The sequence below is a fragment of the Staurois parvus genome, unplaced genomic scaffold (assembly GCF_062004578.1).
Source record: "Staurois parvus isolate SC_StPar_1 unplaced genomic scaffold, SC_StPar_1.0 ptg000605l, whole genome shotgun sequence".
NCBI lineage: Eukaryota > Metazoa > Chordata > Amphibia > Anura > Ranidae > Staurois > Staurois parvus.
This window is the reverse complement of record NW_028318401.1, coordinates 162955-189673: the sequence shown is the minus strand read 5'-3', so window position 1 is coordinate 189673 and position 26719 is coordinate 162955. Positions and strand designations below refer to the sequence as shown.

Here is a 26719-nt window from a genome sequence, read left to right as displayed (position 1 = left end):
CCATGACTGCCTCTAGCATTGTCAAGGTCTAACAATGGCCAATGACCAGCTCTAGCAAAATGGAAAAGTATCATGGTCACTGGGAAACAGAGAAAGTTCTACAGTCACAATCAAGAAATTGATCAGCAAGGATGCTAGTTGCACTGTAATCTTCTTGTTTCAAGAAAAAGCACTTAGAAATCTGTGTAGGATCTAACCATATGACACAGTAGACAATCATATTACCCGTAATTAGGGTTGAGCTTCAGGTTCATGTCAAGCATCGGTTTGAGGGGAACCCAACTTGTTCGCAGTTTGTGAACTCAACCTATTACATGATTTCACCACCATAGCAACCACATATCAATAATGCACTTCCTGGCCTGTGATTTTTGGCCAGATGGATTAGAAGGCCCATCAAGGGGAAGTATGGTTGTGCCAGCCCACTCCCTATGAAAGCTTAGGTTCCTAGGAGCAATTTTGACAATGTTCTTATGGGTGATAGGGAAAGCATACAGTAGGGAGTGCTACTGATAAAGTCAATGGGGACAGATGTGGATACTAATTTAAATTACTTTATTAGCAGAATGGCTACATCTCCACGGCACACAGGAACTACTTTTAAGGGCTTGGTAGCCCACTCTTAATTAAAAGAAGGAAAAAGTTCCCAAATTAATGATTTCCCACACAGGGGATCTTCTTCAACTTCAAATACAATACCTCTCCAGGATACTTGGCTCTCTAGCCTTTTGACACAGTGCATTGCTCTAAGGCCCACCTCTGGACTATGGATCGGGGTTATCCTGATACCCAGATAGGAGCTCACCTGACTGCTGGAACTGAGACCTCTGTCTCAATGAGACCTTCCATTTCCCCCACTGGGATGGGTCTCCAACTGGTAGCCCTGAGCTATTCTCAGACCTGAATATATAATCACACCTCATACCTGTGTACTCCAGATTGCAGGTGTCTAGCAAAACCTGAACAAAGGATTGAATGTTCAGATCTAGAGCTGCAGAATCCAGAGAGCCCATTCCACAGCTTTCTCTGCCCAGAAACATTAGTCTGGAATGTCGCATTCACTCTAAGTGAGAATCCTGTGTCACATTTTCCTATCTTCTCACAGTAACAGAGTCTCCTCCTGTCATAGATTCCCCTCCTCTTGTTTTAAACCGGAGGGAGGAACACATGAACCCGTCACTGTAGTTGGAATACCTCTGTGTCAGCCGTTAGCTGCGTAGGCCTAACTCTTTTAATGGATAATTTCCACAAGCGCTTCACTGTGGCACCTCTGTGCCAGCTATGCCAGAAATAGTTAAGGCAGCTCTAAAGGCAAAAGGTGGTCCAACCCGGTACCAGCAAGGTGTACCTAACAAAGTGGTCAGTGAGTGTATTGTGGGAGTTAGCTCAAGTGGGAATCACCTTCATTGGGAAAAAAGGTATTTTTGCTTGCACAAAGTTGAATTATAAATGGAAGTCAGCAAAGTTTTACTTCATTCATTAAGCTAAGAGAAGAGAAAATGATCTTGCAAAATTCTAATTTCCCTGCAAAGTGAACAGCCTATTGGCCTTTAGCAAACCAACTCAGAGGAACACAGAATGGAACTTCACTGCATAAATCAAGATACTACAGAGGATACAACAGTGTAAAATTGGCCAGAAGCAGTTCTAATCAGGAATAATAGGCCTAACTAGTGCATGCCTAACTTTTATTCTAGGAATGGTAAAAGGGGTCCATTGAATGTGACCGATTTATTGTGAGGTGGATTAGGTGTTAGAAAGTATTACCTTATACTTTATCTTCTATAAAAAATAAGTAACCATGGCTTTATTATATTTATATATATTTGCTGCATTGCCAACACCTGTCAAGTGCACTTGGGAACATGAAAGCACGCAGAGTCGTGTGTCTCATCCAATATGTTCATCATTTAATGGTCTCTCAGTAGTATATACAAACAAACGAGAGAGGTTCCCCATACACATGCCCACATCCCTTTTCTAGGAATATACGCAGATGAATTCCCCCCCAATATCAATGGGACTTTACAGGCAACAAACATCCAATAAAAGTTATAATGATCTTTATTTTTAATCTCATCATAAAACCTTCAAAGTATTTCTACTACCGTGTATACATATAAAATAATTGTACATGCAAAAATTGTTACATTCTTCTCTCCCTGTAGCGGCATAGGGAGCAGTGGGGGGGGGGGCACATGCACACCCGGAAATAGAATGTGATGTAAGGGTACGTCACTTTTCCCAGAGCTGCAGCTCCCTCGCATATTGTGGACGGGCAACCGGCAAGTAGTAAATAAAAATTTTACAAAAATTTTATCTCAATATTTTTATTTTTTTAAACATTATTTTTCTCTTTTTTACTTTTATAAAAATACTTTCATCAGATTAGTATAATGTTACCATAGTAACATTGTGCAATTCTGGAGGGGGGGGGATCAGGGTTTTTTTTTTCATTGCCCTGTAAAACAATATTTGCTTTGAACTGTCATGAATGGGTTAAGTTCATGACAGCTCAAAATACAGTGATCTGTGATTGGCTGCAGCTGGTCACATGGTACGGGGTGCTGTGATTGGCCCCATGCATCAAGTGAGAGCTGTGAACCCATCACAGCTCACAAGCAAAAGAAGCAGAGCTGGTTTGAATCAGATTGATTCATAACAGATTTGTTGTCATTGTGATCATGTAATTGCATAGCGATCACATGACCACCAGGTCCCGTTCACCAGGGTTTTCATTCGGCTGTGTCTGGTGGGCACAGAAGATGCGGGGGGAACAACACCAGTGACGTACGAGTAGCTGCCGCCCATCCATGGCACATGGCAGATGGAAAGTGGTTAATAACTTGGTTGGACTTTGTTCGCCATCAGAGTAACACTTTCCATGGACTTGTGATGCCACACAGGTAAGTCAGTCACCTTTATCCAACCACCATAGAACATGAAGATGTTGACTGTCCAAGAACAGGATGGGAGGTGAATATTTTGTGACGTCTCCCTGCTCTAATTCTAAAATCCCATCCCTTGGTATCAGGTTTCATTTTTTTCAAAATATCCAATTGACATCCTTAGCTCCTCCAAGCTGTCCATGGACATGTAGATGTAGACCAATTCACCCAAAAGATGGACAAAACCACGAACGGCTTAACTCTGCATTTATTCCTGAAGACCTCTGAATGAAGCCAGGAAACAAGTCTTAATGGCACAATAAAGCTGCCTATGGAATAACTTAGTCACACGTGGCACACAGCACTCCTCAATGGACAGTAGTAGTCAGGAGACATTGACCGCGACCTACAAGGTGTTTTCATCGATAATGACAACAGCCTCTGCTCATGGTGAAAAGGCTTTGAAAATTTTATTGGAAGAGAAAGTTACAAAGTACAAGTAAACATCAAGAAAAAAATGATGCATGAGTCAAGTTTCATGCTAGGATCTTCATTAAAGGTTTCTCTGTTAACTCTTTCACTGCCACGGATACAAGGCTTATGTCGCTGGCAGAAAGGGGTTTTACACACGCTCCCAGCTTTCTCTGACCCCCGGAAGTGTGCCTCCTATGCAACCTCCCTCCACTATGCTTCTGGGGCTCTGCTTTCCCACCTGCAGGCCTGAAACCTACAAGATAGGTGCCACTAGATGGAGGAGAAGAGGGCCATTAAATGCCCATTTTCTGGTCTCTCCTATCTGCAAAGAACCAAGAAGTAACATGCATAACATCACTTCTTGTTTGCGGTGTCACTTTCCCCAGCCTCTGTCCCCAGGGAAGAAGGTAAGAAGATGTGGCCCAGTGCTGGCTAGCTTACCTGTGCCATCGCAAGACATTCATAATAAGAACTATGCTGAGCTAGCGCTCCCTCTTGTGTGCAACTGTGATAGTGACTTATGTGGTTAAGAGGCATGGAGAAAGAGGAGGGCTCAACAAAAGAGCCAAAGATTGTGGGATATGTAGTTTCAAAGGTTGGATTTGCAGAGGGACCAATACTGTTGTGAACTACAAGTTCAAGCCAGCTGGAAGAGGAAGTAGAATTCTGGGAGATGATATATACTTCAGGATCTAACTAAGTGGCACCAACCATGCTTCTCTTGGTTCGGGAGGGCTGTTATACTAAAAATGAACATACTCCCCCGCCTCCTCTATCTTTTGCAAACCCTACCTATTCAACTGCCACCTGCCTTTTTCACTTCATGTAGAAGAATGTGCTCATTGTTTATTTGGAACCACAAGCACCCACGCATTTCATTTTCCCAATTGGTTCTCCCCAAATCCAAAGGAGGGATTGGGCTCCCAGACTTACAACGATATCACTGGGCTTGCCATCTTTCCAGAATCATAGATTGGAATGCTCATTCGACCACCAAAGCTTGGGTGCATTTAGAAAACTCTTTCTCCCCCTCCCCCATAGCATCGATTCCTTGGCTTCTGGAGAAAAATACCCCTCAGGCCCTCCTCACACATCCACTGATTGGACCTACCCTGAAAATCATCCATTTGGCCTGCAAGTCGGCCTCCATTACGGACGCTCCTAACCCTTTAACCTCTCTCCGCTTAAACCTGGCATGCACAAGGTCTTTCTGTCCAAACATTGGTCACATAGCCAGATGAAAGCAGAACAATTTTTCCAAAAAGGACAACTGAAATCCTACTGCTCTTTGGCGGATATCATGAGGGACTACACCTTCCCCTTTTTGGCTTACCTTCAAATTAAGCCTTTTCTTCACTCTTATGCACAGCATCACAAATGGATCCGCCCTCTTACCCCCTTTGAATCTATTTGCTCTAAAGCCGAACTCCAGGGGCATCTAATCTCATTAGTTTACCTCCTCCTATTTGGCGATGGGAATCATAACTCACACCCCACCTGCCGAGCTTGGAGCAAAAATGCTCACTGAATGTATCAATGCAAGAAAATGGATACAAACTGGATACAAACTGGCCTCCCGTTGGTATAATACCCCCTCTAGAATCCATTGCTATAATCCCTCTCCGTTGGAGATGTGGAGCACCCAATGGGTCTCTTCTCCATATCTGGTGGTCTTTCCCAACTATCCAGCCCTTCTGGCAGGAAGTTCACCATATAACCTCGTCAGTATCCACTATACCTCTCGATTTCTCTGCGGCGCAATTTCTCCTTCACTATTCCCCTCTTCCCAGACGCCTTTATTCAGATTACTCACTATGCATATGCTCAATGCAGCTAGACTCTGTCTACCTGTTCTCTGGGGATCTACCCACCCCCCTTCAATACGAGATTGGCTCACACGTTTGGGAAGAGTTGCAGAGATGGATGAGCTGATTGCTTCATCACAAAATAACTCAACTAAATTTTCCCATATCTGGTCTTGCTGGACTCACTTTCAAACGACCTCCGAATACCATTCCCTTATGGGTCTTTCCACTTGACTTTGTGCTGAACCTGCATTCCCACATTGCTTTCTTCATCACATCTCCCTTTGACCTTTTTAAGGTTGTTGAGATATTCTATCCTACCCTTTACGCTGGTCAGAGTGTGAGACCCTCATGTTCAATGCACCCGATTGTCTGACTCATGCTTATACCCTTTTCGGGGCTGATTATAATTGTTGTGTCCCTGGAGCTTCCACACCTGTAGTATGCCTGCCTATACCGCCCCCTCCCCAGTTTCCTTCCTTCCCCTCTGACCCCTTTATTGGAGCCATTCACTGGCATTATCAGGGATTGCTGAGCACCATTGCACAGCAATCACATTGGGCTCTAATGCACTGGCAGGATATTCAGGACACTCATTCCATCAAGACTCCCTTTCACTACTCTTCAAGCCAAGGACTCTGTGCTTCACCTCGGTGCGTACATTAAAGGGGAACTCTATTTAGAATTTGTGTATAGCATATATTATATATCTAGCTCTCCCAAAGAGTGTTGAAAAATTTGTGTGTCATCAGGATTCTAAGAGAGCAGTCTGACACTGAAGAAAAGTCTTTCTCCTTCCTTTCATACCTGAGGTCAAAGGCTCTCTTTAATTATATCTGAAACAATGTTGACTTGTTGTGTTCACTACTGCTGGTTACTGCCTTAAGAAGTATTTGCTTTAACTGTCTGCAGCTAAAGAACAATTAGTAAATTCTCTTTGAAATTGTGGTTACTTGTGCCTTATGTCAGAACCCAGGGTGTCAGAGGTGTCAGGAGGCTTGCAAGGTCAGGGCAACCTAAGGGGACCTTCATTCTACAGCGGCCCTCATGAGGGTAGCACTACAAGAGCAACATCTGCACTCCATTAGCTTTGATAAATGGCAGGTGAGACAACAGGGGTCTAATAAATCCCAGATGTCTTACTAAAGAAAAACTGTTCCAAAGACATGATATCACAGGGGGGCTTTTTTTTTCCTTATATGATATATTTAGTGGAAAAAAGTATAAAAGAATATTAAGTCATACCCAAGTACTTAAACCCCCCCAAAAATGTGGAGACTATCCTGCCCCCATGGACATATGAGCATAAACACGCCTGATGAGGACGCCTACAAACGAAAAGTCACTTGTGCTAGACCAGGGGTGGGCAACTGTGCCCTCCAGCTGTTGGTGAACTACAAGTCCCATCATGCCTCTGCCTTTGGGAGTCATGCTTGTAACTGTCAGTTTTGCAATGCCTCATGGGACTTGTAGTTCTACAACTGCTGGAGGGCCACAGTTGCCCACCCCTGTGCTAGACGTTACATATCCCCACTCATGCAGCCAGTGAAATTAATCATTCTAGGCCCTTTATTTGTGGTGAACTCCATGCTGATGACCTGAAGGGGATTTTATAGCATTGCCTAACATTTGGAAAAGCACACAGTTTTAACGCTTGACATGTTAAGTATCTGTTTACTCAACACAGCCTCGTCTTTTATATTTTACCAAAGAATTGGGAAGTAGATTGTGTTTGTGTGCACTAAAATAACCTTCCTTGGACATTTGTTATGGATCTCCTAAAACATCTCGTACATTGATTTAGAAGCAATCCGCACATCAACAATGAAGAGAAAGAAAGAAACATTCTCTTCCGTTATTATGGAAAGCTGTATGTCAGCAATTACAAGAAATGTTATCTTCTGTTACTGGGAAATACTTTATCAGTTGAACTGTCACACATCCTGAAATTCTCTGCTAGGAGACCCATTGTGTGTCCAACACTGCACAACCTTCCAAGGAGACCCCACACTCCGAGGACTTCCATCACATCTTAAAGCAGAGTTCCACTCAACCTATCAAAAAATAAAAGTCAGCAGCTACAAAAACTGGGGGGAGAGAGTGGTGCAGGAGCATGTGATCAGGTAAGTGATGTTGGGAGAATGGCGGGTAACTTTTCACTGCCATGGCCACCCCCTCTCTCTCCCCCACCTCCCCTCTCCCTTCTCTTTTTCCTCATGCTTCCTTTTCTCTCTCCTCTCTCTTCCCCCCTCCTCTCCCTTTCTCCCTCTCTCCCCCCTCTCTCCCTCTATCCATTAGTTTATCTTCTTTCACTCTCCCTCTTTCACTCTTTCCACCCTCCCCACTCTTTCACTCTTTTCACCCTCTCTCTATCTCCCCTCTCTTGTTCTTTACCCCTCCACCTACCTCTCACCCTCCTAACTCTCCCAAACCTATCTCCCTCCTCGTTCTATCCCCTCTCTTCGTCCTCTCTCTTCACCCTCCCTGTCCCACACCTCTCTCCCCACATCTCTTTCACCCCTCTCCCTCCCCTACCCCTCTCTCTCCATCTCTCTCCCCCCTCTCTCCCTCCTCACTCTTCCCCCTCTGTCTCCCCTTATCTTCCCCGTCTCTCCCCCCTCTCTCCCTCCTCATTCTTCCCCCTCTGTCTCCGCTTCTCTTCCCCCTCTCTCCCCCCTCTCTCCCTCCTCATTTTTCCCCCTCTGTCTCCCCCTCTCTCCCCCTTCTCTCCCTCCTCACTCCTCCCCCTCTGTCTCCCCTTCTCTTTCCCCTCCCCCCACCTCTCTCTCCTCACTTCCCCCCTCTCTCCCCCATATTGCCTCCCCTTCTCTCTTTCCCCCTCTCCACTCTCTCCCCTCTCTCTCCCAACCTCCACCCTCTCCCATCTTCTCTCTCCCTCTTTCCTCAATACCCCCTCCCTCCCTCACCCCTCTCCCCCTACCTCTCTCTCTCACCCCTCTCTCCCTCCTCACTCTTCCCCCTCTGTCTCCCCTTCTCTTCCCCCTCTCTCCTCCTCGCTCTCCCCCCCATATTTCCCCCTTTCTCACTTTCCCCCTCTCCACTCTCTCAATTATCTCTCCCTCCACCCTACCCCCCTTCTCTCTCTCTCTCCCTCCCTCTCCTCCCCTCTCCCTCCACCTTCTCTCCCTCCACCCTCTCCCGCCTTCTCTCTCCCTCTTTCCTCAATACCCCCCTCTCTCACTCCCCCCTCCCCCCTCTCTCTCTCTCTCCCCCCTTCTCTCTCCCTCTCCCCCTTTCTCTCTCTCTCCCTACCCCCTTTCTCTCTCTCTCTCCCTTTCCCCCTTCTCTCTCCCTCTCCCCCTTTCTCTCTCTCTCCCTACCCCCTTTCTCTCTCTCTCTCCCTTTCCCCCTTCTCCCCTTTTCCCTCCTTCTCTCCCTCTCTACCCCCTTCTATCTCTCTCCCTCTTCCCCCTTCTATCCCTCTATCCCCCCCCCCCTTTTCTCTCTCTCTTTCTCCCACCCTTAATGGAAAACTGAAGAGAGCAAGAGAGGAGAAAGAGATGTAGGAGAGAAGAGGAAAGAGAAAGAGAATGGGGGGAGAGATAGGGGAGATAGAGGGAGGGGAAAGAAAGGGGGACAGAGAGAGGGAGGGAGATAGAGGAAAGGGGGCAGAATATGAGCTCCCAGCCGTATGCACCCAGCCAGTATGAAGCAGTTGAGTCTCAGCACGGAGGTCACTTCCAGGGATTCCACAGCGGCAGCTCTGCTTAGGGTTCTAGTGGAAGTTGGTTCTCTGAGATCTGGAAGGAGTCCAGTCCATCCAGCACCCAGAACTACCCAGGAACAGATATGGTGGAATATTACACCTCTGATCTACAAATATCGAATTGGATGAAGTAAGAGCCAGATTACACTAGGACTCCAATGGGCTGAAATGTCACTGCACCACACCAAACACACTGCAACTGGATTGCACGGTACTTCTGTACCATGTGATACAATGCATGCAAACGCACCGCGTTTGTGTAGGTAAAACGCACTGCGTTTGTGATTTCTGTTTGGGGTGTCATTAACATTGACACCAGCTGTAGATCCCAACTTCAGTGCGATTTGAACACTGTATGGGAAATGCTCACGGGATGCGGGTTTTCCTGCACTGCTTTCTGGTGTGAATAGGGCCTTAAGGCAGACTGTCACTGAATGAGAGAGAATAGCTCGTGTCCCCTCTGTGGTCATTTAGAACACATCCTGCTTGCTTCACTTTGCCTTCCAGCAGTTCAGGTTGGGGAGGAGAGGGGTTGTGTTCTTGATTCCAGTCTCAGCACGGAGGAATGGACAGAGGTCACCTCCTGGGGTGTCCCCACAGTGGTAGCTTCTTCCATGGGACTCTGCCGCTCTGCTAAGGATTGTAGTAGAAGCCGATTCACTGACATTTGGAAGAGACCAGCACACAGGGCTTCCTATTCTTAGTGTTTTTTTCATAGAGGCACAGAGAGGGACAGAGGTGGGTGGAGAGAACGCAGCTGATCTGCAAATATAAAACCCGGTGTAGTAAAGACTGTCACTGACTGAAGACAGCTGTGCAGGGGAAGACAGTTCTTTTCCTCTCTGTGGTCATCCAGAACTCATCCTGTTTGCTTCAAATAGCCTTTCAGATTGGTAAGGAGAAGGATGGTGAGGAGGGGGGGTTGGGGTGGGGTAGGATGGGAGTCGTTCACTGCCCAGAATGCTCACTTACCTGTTGTATCCTATACATGTCTGAACCTCAGGGAGCCCAGATAGAATCTCTATCCCACCCTCTGTGTTCAAATCTGCCACCCGCACCAGAAACCCTTTTTCATAGGTAGTGTTGACAGGCACTGCACACCAATGGGTGGATGGGTGGTAACAGCAGGAATAAGGTGGGAGGTGGCGCTTGAGGCTAGGCAGGAAACACAAGGCTAGGATAAGGTGGGGAGTGAACCTTGAGGCTTGGTGGTAGCAGCAGGGATAGGGTGGAACTTGAAGCTTGGTGATAACAGAAGGGATAAGATGGGAGTGGAACTTGAGGGTTGGTGATAACAGCAGAGATATGGTAGGGGTGGAGCTTGAGGCCTGGTGGTAATAGCAGGGATAAGGTGGGGCTGGAGCTTGAGGCTTGGTGGAAACTTCAGGGATAAGGTGGGGGTGGAACTTGAGGTTTGGTGGAAACATCAGGGATAAGGTGGGGGTGGAACTTGAGGGTTGGTGATAACAGCAGGGATAGGGTAGGGGTGGATCTTGAGGCTTGCTGGAAACATCAGGGATAAGGTGGGGGTGGAACTCGAGGTTTGATGGTAACAGCAAAGATAAGGTGGGGGGTAGAGCTTGAGGATTGGTGGTAACAGTAGTGATGGGGGGATGGAGCTTGAGGCTTGGCAGTAACAGCAGGGATAGGATGGGAGGTGGGGGGTGGAGCTTGAGTATTGGTGGTAACAGTAGTGATAAGGTGAGAGATGGTGGTGGAGCTTGAGGATTGGTGGCAACAGCAGTGATAAGTCAGGAAGTGGAGCCAATCCAGCCTCTGCCCATTCTATCCACCCAGTCACTCAGGGGTGAATGTTGCTGGCTGGGCACTGAGAGAGAACATCAGACACTCAGCCTGACAACTGTGGCCATCCATCGTATACTCACACACAGGTTCTCCCCTCCATGGACATTTACGGACAGGAGAGATCAGGGTTCTTTTTATAACTTTCTCATGAACATATGGATGGTAGAAGCAATGAAGACAAGGGACAGTGGTGACCACTGTTGATAGAAAAGAAGATTGTGTAACATTTCAAGTATATCTGATTTTTATTAATTAGGGTTATTACCAGTTTATGAGTTTCTGATGAACTTAGAGTAGATGTTTCCTTTCCTCTGTCTAGTGTGATGTACAGAACTGGCAGTGATAAGACGGAGCACTGCGCACACTGACTGTAGCTGGGGGTCCGCCTGCCATGTCTGCACTGGGGTCTTATCTACTGATCACCGTCTGTCTCCTCTACCAACTGATACCAGTTGATGGCAACTATCTGGAGGGAGAAGGTAAGATACAACCTTTAATATTATCACAGGCAGGGCAGGGAATTATCCTGGGCTCACCAGGGAAGGTGGCTTCAAACAACCATCACACATTGATATGCAGTGTGCTAAGGAAGGTTTATTAGAGATTGAATTTATTCAATTATTTTCAGTGTCCAACTCCAGAAAATCTGAAAATTCTCCCTTACTGTGCGGTTGTGTCTGCATTTTAAGGGTTGACTGCTCATTTAGTGTAGCGGAGAGTGAAAGTACTTCTACTTTTAGTGCTGTGAAAAAGTATTTGCCCCCTTCCTGATTTGTTTGCATATTTCTCACACTTAAATAATTCACTTGATGATTTAATTAATTAAGTAGAGAAAAGCTGCCCATACCTTCCTGGCCCTGTGTGAAACAGTAATTGCCCCCTGAACTTAATAACTGGTTGTGCCACCCTTGGAGGCATGAACTGCCATCAAGCATTTGCAATAACTGGCAATGCGTCTTTCAAATCGCCGTGGAAGAATTTTTTGTGCAGAATTGTTTTAATTCAGCCACATTGGAGGGTTTTCCAGCATGAACGGCCTGTTTAAGGTCACGCCACAGCATCTCAAGTGGATTTCAGTCTTTGACTAATCCATTCCAAGACCTTAATTTTGGGTTTTTTTGAGCCATTCAGAGGTGAACTTACTGGTGTGTTTTGGATCATTGTCCTTCTGCATGACCCAAATGTGCTTGAGCTTGAGGTCACGAACTGATGGCCGAATTCATGGTTCCATCAATTGTGATCACACTACCACCACCATGTGTGACTGCTGGTATGATGTTCTTATGAAACGCTTTTACCCCAGAAGTAATGGGACGCACACCTTCCATAAAGTTAAACTTTTGTCTAATCAGCCTACAGAACATTTGCTCAAAAGTCTCGGGGTAATCAAGATTTTTTTGGCTAATTTTTGGCCTTTGTGTTCTTTTCGGCCAGCAGCGGCTTTGGCCTTGGAACTCTCCCATTAAGACTATTTTTGCCCGGTCTTTTTCTTATTGTTGATTCATGAACTCCGACCTTACCTGAGGAAAATGAGCCTTGCCTTTTATGACCTCCTGGATGAGTCATCATTGTGTTCTTGGAGTAATTTTGGTAGGCCGGCCACTCCTGGGAAGGTTCACAACTATTCCAAGTTTTCTCCATTTGTGAATAATGGCTCTCACCGTTATGCACCGGAGCCCCAAAGTTTTAGAAATTGCTTTGTAACCCTTTCCAGACTGATACATGTCAATTACTTTGTGTCTCATCTGTTCTTGAATTTCTCTAGATCTCAGAATGATGTGTTGCTTATTGAGATCTTTTAGCGTGCTTCACTTTGTCAGGCGGCTTCTGTTTTAAGTGATTTCTTGATTCAACAGATCTGGCAGTAATCAGGCCTGGGTGTCGCAAGTGAAATTTAACTCAGCTTTCCAAAACATGTGGTTCACCATAGATCATTCATCATTGTTAGGGGGGAACAATTACGTCTTCACAAAGGCCAAACAGGTTTGGAGAGCTTTTTTTCCTTAATAAATGAAAGTACCATTTAAAAACGTCATTATTTACTCGGGATATCTATGTGTAATATTAAAATGTGTTTGATGATCTGAATCATTTAAGTGTGACAAATATGCAAAAAAAAAAAAATCAGGAAGTGGGCAAAAACTTTTTACAGCGCTGTTCATGATCCTCTGCTCCCCAATGTTTCGGTAGTAGACTGTCCCTCAGCATCCTGATGCCCAATGCAGAGATATGGACCCTGCATTTGTCTGCGAAGGCACTGTTGGGACTAGCAATGTGGAGATGTGATGATACATAACAATATCACATTTCTTCATAAAGTATTGTCGAAAAGTATTCTGCTACATGTCTTTTGTTAAAAAAATCCCAATAATTGTATATTAATTGGTTTGTGTGAAAGTTATAGAGTCTACAAACTATGATATACTGTATATACTGGAATTTACTTAGTTATAGACGCTGTACTGTAATGGGGGTGAGCAGCGACTTACAGAGTGCCTGTGATAGGGTGGTGGGCAATCTGGCACTAACAAACACTGGCTGGGAGGGTCATTAAGTGATACTAATACAGTGAGCAGTGATAATACTGTACACTGACACTGTACTAATGACACTGGCTGGGAAGGGGTTAAGATCTAAGGGCGATCAAGGGGCTACCTGTATGTGCAATGTGTGCTACTTTTACTTTCTGATCTGGCTGTTTTTTCTCCCTGATCGCTGTTAACTGTACACAGAGCCCAATGTGTTTGTACACTTCATCCAAATGAGTACTGTACTCAATTGTTTCTGCCGCAAATGCACTAATACAGCTACAATCACCTCAAGTACACTGCATCCACAAAGTATTCCCAGCGCTTAACTTTTCCCACATTTGGTTATGTTATTGCCTTATTCCAAAGTGGATTCAATTCATTTTTTTCCTCAACATTCTACAAACAATACCCCATAATGACATGAAAGAAGTTCATTTTGAAATCTTTTCAATTTATTAAAAATAATAAACGAAAAAACCCCACACATGTACATAAGCATTCACCGCCTTTGCCGTGACACTCAAAATTGAGCTGTGGTGCATCCTATTCCCACGGATCATCCTTGAGATGTTTCCACAACTTGATTGGAGTCCACCTGGGGGAAATTCAGTTGATTGGACATGATTATGAAAGGCATAAACCTGTCTATAGAAGGTCCCACAGATACATGTGTATGCCAGACCACAAACCAAGCCAAGAAGTCCAAGGAATTGTCTGTAGACCTCCGAGACAGGACTGTATCAAGGCACAGATCTGGGGAAGGGTACAGAAACATTTCTGCAGCATTGAAGGTCCCAATGAGCACAGTGGCCTCCATCATCCATAAATGGAAGAAGTTTGGAACCACCAGGAATCTTCCTAGAGCGGGCTGACCGGCCAAAATGAGCGATCGAGGGAGATGGGCCTTAGCCAGGGAGGTAACCAAATGTCAGGGCAGGGGCCGAGGAACGGACAGGCAGGCCTAACAATGTAACGCACTGGCTGACGACAACCACCACCCACAGACCGAAGTCCCTCAGGGCGCGGAGTCTAAGTCCCAGGCTGCCCTTCACGAGGGCCCCTGATGGTGGGGATGGACTTGACGCAGCCAGGAACCAGGTCGCGGCCCCCGAGACACCTCAGCTGCGGTAATGGCCGCCGCCAATGGTGTGTAGCTGGTGGAAGAGACAAAAGAGTAGTCAGACAAGCCGGGTCAACAACAACAGGACAAAACAGTACAGGACAGCAGACGAGAATCACAGGTCACGAGCCGGGTTCAGCAACAGAGGGTCAGATCAAAGGAGAATACAAAGAATAGTCGAGTCACAAGCAGAATCAGATACCAGGAGAGTCACGAGAGTCAGAACAGAGTAATAGCAACACAAAGACACAAGACACAAGTGCAAAGAGCATGTGCGGGCCACAGGCTTATATGTCATCAGCCACACCCCTCTGGGGGATGGACCACAGAGACCTGAAGGCATAAAAGGATTCCCACCATGCACAGCAGAATCCAAGATGGATGCCAGCACATGGAGTAACATAACCTCAGGGAAAAGGTAGGACCTTGACACCAAGCACCCGATGGTCACTCTGAAAGAGCTCCAGCTCTCTTTGTGGAGAGAGGAGAACCTTCCAGAAGAACAACCATCTCTGCAGCACTCCACCAATCAGGCCTGTATGGTAGAGTGACCAGACAGAAGCAACTCCTCAGCAAAGGCAAATGGCAGCCCACCTGGAGTTTGCCAAAAGGCACCTGAGGGACTCTCAGACCATGAGAAACAAAACTCTCTGGTCTGATGAAACAAAGATTGAATGCCAAGCGTCATCTCTGGAGGAAACCAGGCACCGCTCACCACCTGGCCAGTACCAACCCTACAGTGAAGCATGGTGGTGGCAGCATCATGCTGTGGGGATATTTTTCAGCAGCATGAACTGGGAGACTAGTCAGGATCAAAGGAAAGATGAATGCAGTAATGTACAGAGACATCTTTGATGAAAACCTGTTCCAGAGCGCTCTGGACCTTAGACTAGGGCGACGGTTCATCTTTCCACAGACAACGAAACTAAGCACACAACCAACATAACAAAGAAGTGGCTATGGGCCAACTCTGGGAATATCCTGGAGTGGCCCAGCTAGAGCCCAGACTTGAAGATCTCTGGAGAGATCTGAAAATGGCAGTGCACCTCCCCATTCAACCTGATGGAACTTGAGAGGTACTGCAAAGAAGAATGGGAGAATTTGCCCAGAAATAGGTGTGCCAAGCTTGTAGCATCATACTCCAAATGACTCGAGGCTGTAATTGCACCTAAAGATGCTTCAAAAAAAGTATTGAGCAAAGGCTGGGAATACTTATGTACACATGGTTTTTTTTTGTTTATTACTTTTAATAATTTGCAAAGTTTCCAAAACAAACTTCTTTCACATTGTCATTATGGGGTATTGTTTGTAGAATGTGGAGGAAAAAATGAATTGAATCCATTTTGGAATAAGGCTGTAACCAACAAAATGTGGCAAAAGTTAAGCGCTGTGAATACTTTCTGGATGCACTGTAAACACAGAACTCTGTGTGTGATTGGACACAGCCGATCAGCAAATTTTAGCCACAATCATTGGCTGAAATCTGCTGCCAAACTCATGCAGTGTCCAATCACAGCACGGGTAGGCAGGGGGTGTGTGCATGCGTGCCCCAAACCTGGAAGGAGACCGGTCATGTACATGACTGTACCTGTACCTGCCGCCCACTCGCAGTATATTTACAGTGAGGGATCAGAAGGTGGTTAACTCTCTACAAGGTTGGAGGAACTGAAGGAAAACTTGACCGTGAGGCTTGTGATGGTCTTGGTCCCATTGTCCTAATAGCCCATTGCTCTGACACCGTGTATAGGAAGTCATCCTTGTTCTGGGCATGCCGGGACAATTAGGAAATATGAGCGAATCCAAATAATAACCTTAATAGAATAGTTATTTGTGAGCCACCAGGAGTTAACTTACTCTATTATTAGTGTTAATTGTGTGCTTAAGTGAATATTTATTAAATATTGGATCGCCAGGCACTAATTACACCCTCTCTAGGTGTATGAAATTAAACTATGAATTCTTATACTGTACCGCGCTCCAATATTATCAACCTTTTGTGATTAACCTTTTTTGGTTGTGTGAATTTCTTAATATACCACCTATAATCCAATCATTACTTACTTCTATGGTGCTTAAATATACAATTAACATAAATTAATTTATAAATATGAATTAAAAAATTATATGTGATTATAACAAATATTAATAAAAAATTAATGAAAAATTGGAATGTCAATACTATGTGAATAAAGTAATAAAAAATTAATAAAACATAAAAAAAAAAAAAAAAAGGGAATGTCAATTATTTTCTTTAAATTTGAGATGGTGTTGTTATTCAATTTAGTTAATGTGATAAGTCTGTGTTGGCAGCTTGAACCTCTCCCTTGTCTCCTCTCCTCTCTCCTCAGCTCAGCTTTCTCAATTGTGCTTTCTTCACTGGCTGCTTTGTTTATTCCTCCATATACGGAACATGCAGAGAAGGGAAAAGAAACATAGTGTCTTATCCAGGATATAAGTGATTTATTGCTCTTTGATCTCCCACTCACATTGTGTAAATGTAAATAACGCTTTGCATACAATGTATCAAGATCGTACTTCAGACAGCCTGGCTGATGTGTTTGCTTGCAGTAAATATACTCGCCGTTCCTCTGTGGATGCGTGATAACGTCACCGCCCCTCCCCTACGCGTTACGCTACAGGGACTCGTAGATTTTGTGAAAATCCACATCCCCCAGAGGAAGCTACGAGTCCCTGTAGCGTAACGCGTAGGGGAGGGGCGGTGACGTTATCACGCATCCACAGAGGAATGGCGAGTATATTTACTGCAAGCAAACACATCAGCCAGGCTGTCTGAAGTACGATCTTGATACATTGTATGCAAAGCGTTATTTACATTTACACAATGTGAGTGGGAGATCAAAGAGCAATAAATCACTTATATCCCGGATAAGACACTATGTTTCTTTTCCCTTCTCTGCATGTTCCGTATATGGAGGAATAAACAAAGCAGCCAGTGAAGAAAGCACAATTGAGAAAGCTGAGCTGAGGAGAGAGGAGAGGAGACAAGGGAGAGGTTCAAGCTGCCAACACAGACTTATCACATTAACTAAATTGAATAACAACACCATCTCAAATTTAAAGAAAATAATTGACATTCCCTTTTTTTTTTTTTTTTTTTATGTTTTATTAATTTTTTATTACTTTATTCACATAGTATTGACATTCCAATTTTTCATTAATTTTTTATTAATATTTGTTATAATCACATATAATTTTTTAATTCATATTTATAAATTAATTTTTGTTAATTGTATATTTAAGCACCATAGAAGTAAGTAATGATTGGATTATAGGTGGTATATTAAGAAATTCACACAACCAAAAAAGGTTAATCACAAAAGGTTGATAATATTGGAGCGCGGTACAGTATAAGAATCCAAATAATAACCGTTATTGGAAGCCAACATATCTACAACCAAGAGCACAAATGTCATATATTGCAGCTGATTGATCCTTAGATGTGGTGACTGCTGAGGTTTCCTAGTTTATTGTCATCTGGTGATCCTGCCAGTAACACACTTCCAATCCCAGGGTGGTGGTGTCCACTCACTGTACTCATCATAGCATACTGAGGTGAGCTTTTTAGTTTACAGAGTATAGCTGGGGAAGCTGATACCACTGATTGATATATCTGTAGCGCACCCCCTCAGGAGCCGCTGGTGTAAACACAGCCAGGCGCAAAGTATTTTCCTCGTTCTTGCACTGGCACAGCTGTACAGTCTGGGGGAGGTTTTTAGGGTTTTATTGTAACTTGGATGGGGTGAAGGGAGCATGGGATACCCCAAACTGATCAAGTGAACTCTTTGAGGACTCCTTCTCTATCTTGCTGAGCTGCACAGAATCTCTAATGCTGAGAGATGAGTAGGACTTTTCCAAGAGACCAAAGCTGCACACAGTCACTAACCTTCAGGACCGAGGTTATCTACTCACATGACCTCAGGATCATTGGTTGCCTCTTTCGGGCACTCCTCAGTGAGGGAAATACAGGTACACCATCATAGGACAGCTGGATACCTTTTCCCCAACTTCTTCCTGGTGCTCTCCAGTGACCTTCTCCAGACCCCAACAACTCCAGGACCAAACTCTGAGAATACGAGATCCCCAGTAAATCTTCAGCTGGGACCTTAATGTCTTCTAGATGGAACCTCTAGTAATCCTGCCAAGTAAGAGGTTTATGGGAAGGCTGGAGGAGTATATAAACTAGGATCGAGGGGGGAGGGAGCATTAGATTGTTATAAGAAGGTTCCCATTTTACAAACAACCAGTGGAATTGGTACCATTTGTATGAAAAGACAAAATATGCAAAATACTTGTGAACAAGGTGTCAATGGATTAAAATGTTTATTCACCAATTCCAGAAGTCTGCCAAGCAAAATAGGTGAGTTGGAAGGTTTGGTACATAAAGAGAACTATGAATGAATTGGTATTGCTGAATCTTGGCTTCATTCTTCACATGACTGGGCCATTCATATTCCTGGCTAGGTTCTCTTTTGGAGAGACGGGGAAATAGGAAAGGTGGTGGTGTCTGTCTCTATGTGAGAAGTGATCTCAGAGTGAGTGTGAAAGAGGACCTAGTTGATGGAGAGTGTGATGAGACTGAAGTATTATGGGTGGAACTGCACATGGGGGGGTGGTACTACAAAGGTCATCATTGAAGTTTGTTATAGGCCTCCCAGTGTAAATGAAGAGGTAGAGACTCAGCTCCTCGCACAGATGGAAAGGGCTGCAAGGGCTGGGACAGTCATAATAACTACCCAGAAATTGACTGGAGTAATGGTACTGCAGGAACAGTTAAAGGGCAAACATTTCTAAACGTACTACATGACAATTTTATGGTACAGTTCATAGAGGCCCCAACTAGAAATGATGCTCTGCTGGACCTAATAATGCAGAGCTTATTACGAATGTCCATATAAAAGAACATCTGGATAGCAGTGACCATAACACGATTTCATTTATTGTTTGCTGTAAACAGCAAACACATATGGGGACAAAGGGAAGGTAAATCTATTAAACACCTTCTTCAGCTCTGTGTATACAAAGGAGCATGGGGGGGCTCTTGTCCATAATGGGCGTGGTACTGACACAGCTCCAGATGATCCGCATTGGCTCACAATTGATATGATCCAGAAATATTTAGACAGAATAAAGGTGAATAAAGCCCCTGGACCGAATGGCATACACCCACGGGGCCTTAAAGAATTGAACTCTGTCAGCCATTGTTTCTAAGTTTTAGGGACTCTTCAATGACTGGCATAGTACCACTGGATTGGCATAAGGCCATTGTGGTGTCAATATTTAAAAAGGGGTCAAAATCTTTACCAAGTAATTATAGACCTGTTAGTGTAACTTCTATAGTTGGGAAGATACTGGAGAGTTTAATAAAAGACCACAGAGAGGAGTTCTTGCTGGAAACAAATATTTTAGGCAACAGACAGCATGGATTCATGAAAGACAGAAGTTGTCAAACAAATCTGATTTCATTTTATAAGGGGGTGAGCAAAACCTTGGACAGAGGGGTGGCGGTGGACGTGGTATACTTGGACAGAGGGGTGGCTGTGGAAATGGTATTCTTGGACAGAGGGGTGGCAGTGGACTTGGTATACATGGACAGAGGGGTGGCGGTGGATGTGGTATACTTGAGCATGGGGGTTGGCAGTGGACTTGGTATATTTGGATAGAGGGGTGGTGGTGTACATGGTATACTTTGACAGAGGGGTGGCGGTGGCTGTGATATATGTGAATAGAGGGGTGGTGGAGTACATGGTATACTTGGACAGAGGGGTGGCTGTGGACGTGGTATACTTGGACAGAGAGGTGGCAGTGGATGTGGTATACTTGGACAGAGGGGTGGCAGTGGACATGGTATACTTGGATAGAGGGGTGGCAGTGGACTTGGTATACTTGGACAGAGGGGTGGCGGTGGCTGTGGTATACGTGAATAGAGGGGGGGTGGTGTACATGGTATACTTGGACAGAGGGGTGGCGGTGGCTGTGGTATACATGAATAGAGGGGTGGTGGTGTACATGGTATACTTGGACAGAGGGGTGGCGGTGGCTGTGGTATACGTGAATAGAGGGGTGGTGGTGTACATGGTATACTTGGACAGAGGGGTGGCGGTGGACGTGGTATACATGGATTTTGCAAAAGCATTTGACACAGTTCCCCACACACGGCTAATGTGTAAGGTAAAGTTTACGGACTTGGAGAAATCTGTAAGTAAATAGATAGAAAACTGGCTAAAAAATCGTATTCAGAGAGTAGTGGTTAATGATTCATAGTCTGCATGGTCTAGGGGTGTCAGTGGTGTACCCCAAGGTTCAGTGTTATTAGTGGTGTACCCCAAGGTTCAGTGTTATTAGTGGGGTACCCCAAGGTTCAGTGTTATTAGTGGTGTACCCCAAGGTTCAGTGTTGGGACTCTTACTTTTTAATATATTTATAAACTATATGGGGTCAGGGATTTCAGTCTTTGCAGATGACACCAAGCTGTGCCGTGGAATAACGTCCTTAAAGGATGTCTCCAACTTACAAGCCGACCTCAATGCTCTGTGTAATTGGGGGACTATGGGGCCAATGAGGGTTAATGTTGATAAATGTAAGGTTATGCACTTGGGGGCTAACAATATGCATACATCATACATACTAGGGGGGGTACAGCTGGGGGGGGTCAATGGTGGAGAAGGATCTGGGAGTTCTGTAGATCACAAGCTTAATAATGGCAGCAATGCCAAGCTGCGGGTTCTAAAGCGAGCAAAATCCTCTCTTGTATTAAGAGAGGTATAGACTCCAGAGAAAGAGATATCACCCCCCGGGTACACATTATTAGTAATACCTCATCTGGAATATGCAGTTCAGTTTTCGGTTCCAGAACACAAAACGGACATTGGGGAACTGGAGAAAGTACAGAGAAGGGAAACCAAACTTATAAGAGGCATGGAGGAGATCAGCTATGAGGAAAGATTAGAGGAACTCAATTTATTCTCTACTGAGAAGAGGAGATTAAGGGGGGATATGATCTCCATGTATAATACATAAGGGGGGGATATGATCTCCATGTATAATACATAAGGGGGGGATATGATCTCCATGTATAATACATAAGGGGGGATATGATCTCCATGTATAATACATAAGGGGGGATATGATCACCATGTATAATACATAAGGGGGGATATGATCTCCATGTATAATACATAAGGGGGGATATGATCACCATGTATAATACATAAGGGGGGACATGATATCCATGTATAATACATAAGGGGGATATGATCTCCATGTATAATACATAAGGGGGGATATGATCTCCATGTATAGTACATAAGGGGGGATATGATCTCCATGTATAATACATAAGGGGGGGATATGATCTCCATGTATAATACATAAGGGGGGATATGATCTCCATGTATAATACATAAGGGGGGATATGATCACCATGTATAATACATAAGGGGGGATATGATCTCCATGTATAATACATAAGGGGGGATATGATCTCCATGTATAATACATAAGGGGGGATATGATCTCCATGTATAATACATAAGGGGGGATATGATCTCCATGTATAATACATAAGGGGGGATATGATCTCCATGTATAATACATAAGGGGGGATATGATCTCCATGTATAATACATAAGGGGGGGATATGATCTCCATGTGTAATACATAAGGGGGGATATGATCTCCATGTATAATACATAGGGGGATATGATCTCCATGTATAATACATAAGGGGGATATGATCTCCATGTATAATACATAAGGGGGGATATGATCTCCATGTATAATACATAAGGGGGGATATGATCTCCATGTATAATACATAAGGGGAGATATGATCTCCATGTATAATACATAAGGGGGGATATGATCTCCATGTATAATACATAAGGGGGGGATATGATCTCCATGTATAATACATAAGGGGGGGATATGATCTCCATGTATAATACATAAGGGGGGATATGATCTCCATGTATAATACATAAGGGGTGGGGGGATATGATCACCATGCATAATACATAAGGGGGGATATGATCTCCATGTATAATACATAAGGGGGGATATGATCTCCATGTATAATACATAAGAGGGGGATATGATCTCCACGTATAATACATAAGGGGGGGATATGATCTCCATGTATAATACATAAGGGGGGATATGATCTCCATGTATAATACATAAGGGGGATATGATCTCCATGTATAATACATAAGGGGGGGATATGATCTCCATGTATAATACATAAGGGGGGATATGATCTCCATGTGTAATACATAAGGGGGGATATGATCTCCATGTATAATACATAAGGGGGGATATGATCTCAATGTATAATACATAAGGGGGGATATGATCTCAATGTATAATACATAAGGGGGGTATGATCTCCATGTATAATACATAAGGGGGGATATGATCACCATGTATAATACATAAGGGGGATATGATCACCATGTATAATACATAAGGGGGATATGATCTCCATGTATAATACATAAGGGGGGATATGATCTCCATGTATAATACATAAGGGGGGATATGATCTCCATGTATAATACATAAGGTATTCATCATTCATCCCTACTGATCCTCCTACAGATACATACATTTTGTACTAAAAGAAAATAAACAGTCTTTTTCCCATTGTCCCATTCTTCTAATTTCTTTCCAGCTCTGTGTAGGAAGCCCTATTCTACAATACTGAAGATGGATCCAGAGACGACATTCTATGATATTGGGGATACAGTGACAGTAAATTGTGTGGCTGGATATCACCCTCCCTACCCCTCTGTACGATGTGTGAAGAGTGGAACCTCCATTGGGTGGGATAATCCTCCACAATGTACAGGTGAGTAGTAAACCTCAATATACAGACTACAGGAACCCAGACCAACCAATCAGCAATCACCTCTCTTTGGTGTGACTCATCTAAACTGATGTAACATAAAACCTGATTGGTGCATTGCCCTCTACACCTCATTCCTGTCTGTATGGCCTTATTACATACATAGCCCTGTATATTCATTCCTACTGATCACCCTACAGATACATACATTGTCAGGTCATTCATCCCTACTGATTACCCTACAGATACATACATTGTCAGGTCATTCATCCCTACTGATCACCCTACAGATACGTACATTGTCAGGTCATTCATCCCTACTGATCACCCTACAGATACGTACATTGTCAGGTCATTCATCCCTACTGATCACCCTACAGATACATACATTGTCAGGTCATTCATCCCTACTGATCACCCTACAGATACGTACATTGTCAGGTCATTCATCCCTACTGATCACCCTACAGATACGTACATTGTCAGGTCATTCATCCCTACTGATCACCCTACAGATACGTACATTGTCAGGTCATTCATCCCTACTGATCACCCTACAGATACGTACATTGTCAGGTCATTCATCCCTACTGATCCTCCTACAGATACATACATTGTCAGGTCATTCATCCCTACTGATCACCCCACAGATACATACATTGTCAGGTCATTCATCCCTACTGATTCTCCTACAGATACATACATTGTCGGGTCATTCATCCCTACTGATCCTCCTACAGATACATACATTGTCAGGTCATTCATCCCTACTGATCACCCTACAGATACGTACATTGTCAGGTCATTCATCCCTACTGAACACCCTACAGATACGTACATTGTCGGGTCATTCATCCCTACTGATCACCCTACAGATACGTACATTGTCAGCTCATTCGTCCCTACTGATCACCCTACAGATACGTACATTGTCAGCTCATTCATCCCTACTGATCACCCTACAGATACGTACATTGTCGGGTCATTCATCCCTACAGATACGTACATTGTCGGGTCATTCATCCCTACTGATCCTCCTACAGATACATACATTGTCGGGTCATTCATCCCTACTGATCCTCCTACAGATACATACATTGTCGGGTCATTCATCCCTACTGATCACCTTACAGATACGTACATTGTCGGGTCATTCATCCCTACTGATCCTCCTACAGATACATACATTGTCGGGTCATTCATCCCTACTGATCACCCTACAGATACATACATTGTCAGGTCATTCATCCCTACTGATCACCCTACAGATACGTACATTGTCATGTCATTCATCCCTACTGATCCTCCTACAGATACATACATTGTCGGGTCATTCATCCCTACTGGTCACCCTACAGATACATACATTGTCGGGTCATTCATCCCTACTGATCCTCCTACAAATACATGCTGTAAAATATCGTATTGTCTCGATATTTTATTAACTTGTATTGATGAGAAATGTTCAGATAGAAAGTTCTTCCACTTTTTGCATAAACTCAAAAAGATGATTTAATAATAATGTTGCATAAAATTAGAAATAAAATATTGGCATACAAAATGTTTAAATAATGTCCAAAAAATATAGTTCTTGATAATAAGATTGTATATATGTGTATGTGTGTAGTGTGTAACGCATCAAGGCTTCTAGCAAAGTGTGCTTAAAAAGTCTTTGTTCTGCTCTTAAAAGAGCAATCCAGCCCCCACCATCTCCTAAAAATGGGCTGATCTTCTCCTTGTAGTCCCACCAAGATAATTGGAAACAGATGTGTATATATAACAAACCTCCCGTCTACTTCTCCTAAAGTCTGAGTGTAACCTAAGAAGGCCTAGACATTCCATCAATCAGAGTAAATTAGAAGTATTACACACACATATATATATATATATTCTCCTAAAAGTAATCTTAAGAGTTATCTCATTTATAAATATCGCAATCAAGAAATATTACAGTACAAACCTAACATGTATGAAATATATTTTTACAATTCTCTAGTTAGTGAAACATAATCCCTTACATAGATGGAGGAGGATGGATAGACCAATTGCTACCACATGTGTGGGTAGAATGTAAAGAAAACCCAAGATATATGTTCATATGTATATTCACAGACTATGAAGCCTAATTACTTACTTTTCCCAATCTAGAACAAATATAAATATAATAACTCAATTATTCTATTAAGATCCAACTCATTCATACTTATGTTAGTACTGTTAATAAGAAGATATTAGATATTAGGTTAAGGAAAGCTTCTAATACATGCAATGTCAGGTCATTCATCCCTACTGATCCCCTTACAGATACATACATTGTCAGGTCATTCATCCCTACTGATCACCCTACAGATACATACATTGTCAGGTCATTCATCCCTACTGATCCCCTTACAGATACATACATTGTCAGGTCATTCATCCCTACTGATCCTCCTACAGATACATACATTGTCAGGTCATTCATCCCTACTGATCCCCTTACAGATACATACATTGTCAGGTCATTCATCCCTACTGATCCCCTTACAGATACATACATTGTCAGGTCATTCATCCCTACTGATCACCCTACAGATACATACATTGTCAGGTCATTCATCCCTACTGATCCCCTTACAGATACATACATTGTCAGGTCATTCATCCCTACTGATCCCCTTACAGATACATACATTGTCAGGTCATTCATCCCTACTGATCCTCCTACAGATACATACATTGTCAGGTCATTCATCCCTACTGATCACCCTACAGATACATACATTGTCGGGTCATTCATCCCTACTGATCACCCTACAGATACGTACATTGTCAGGTCATTCATCCCTACTGATCCTCCTACAGATACATACATCGTCAGGTCATTCATCCCTACTGATCACTCTACAGATACATACATTGTCAGGTCATTCATCCCTATTGATCCCCTTACAGATACATACATTGTCAGGTCATTCATCCCTACTGATCCTCCTACAGATACATACATTGTCAGGTCATTCATCCCTACTGATCCTCCTACAGATACGTACATTGTCAGGTCATTCATCCCTACTGATCCTCCTACAGATACATACATTGTCAGGTCATTCATCCCTACTGATCCTCCTACAGATACGTACATTGTCGGGTCATTCATCCCTACTGATCACCCTACAGATACATACATTGTCGGGTCATTCATCCCTACTGATCACCCTACAGATACATACATTGTCGGGTCATTCATCCCTACTGATCACCCTACAGATACATACATTGTCAGGTCATTCATCCCTACTGATCCTCCTACAGATACATACATCGTCAGGTCATTCATCCCTACTGATCACTCTACAGATACATACATTGTCAGGTCATTCATCCCTATTGATCCCCTTACAGATACATACATTGTCAGGTCATTCATCCCTACTGATCCTCCTACAGATACATACATTGTCAGGTCATTCATCCCTACTGATCCTCCTACAGATACGTACATTGTCAGGTCATTCATCCCTAC

The 26719-nt window shown here is 43.8% G+C and overlaps 1 protein-coding gene across 2 annotated transcripts in view; it reads left to right on the top strand.

Moving 5' to 3' along the window:
- Positions 1-9697: 9697 nt before the first annotated feature.
- Positions 9698-26719, top strand: part of LOC149449727 (complement factor H-like) — a 169447-nt gene continuing 152425 nt past the window's right edge. For both annotated transcript variants that reach the window (XM_089692804.1, XM_089692805.1), the window contains exons 1-3: positions 9698-9787; positions 11020-11179; positions 23041-23217. In XM_089692804.1, coding sequence (XP_089548930.1) covers positions 11092-11179; positions 23041-23217 — 265 coding nt within the window. In that variant the 5' untranslated portion in view covers positions 9698-9787; positions 11020-11091. The remainder of the gene's footprint in view (positions 9788-11019; positions 11180-23040; positions 23218-26719) is intronic.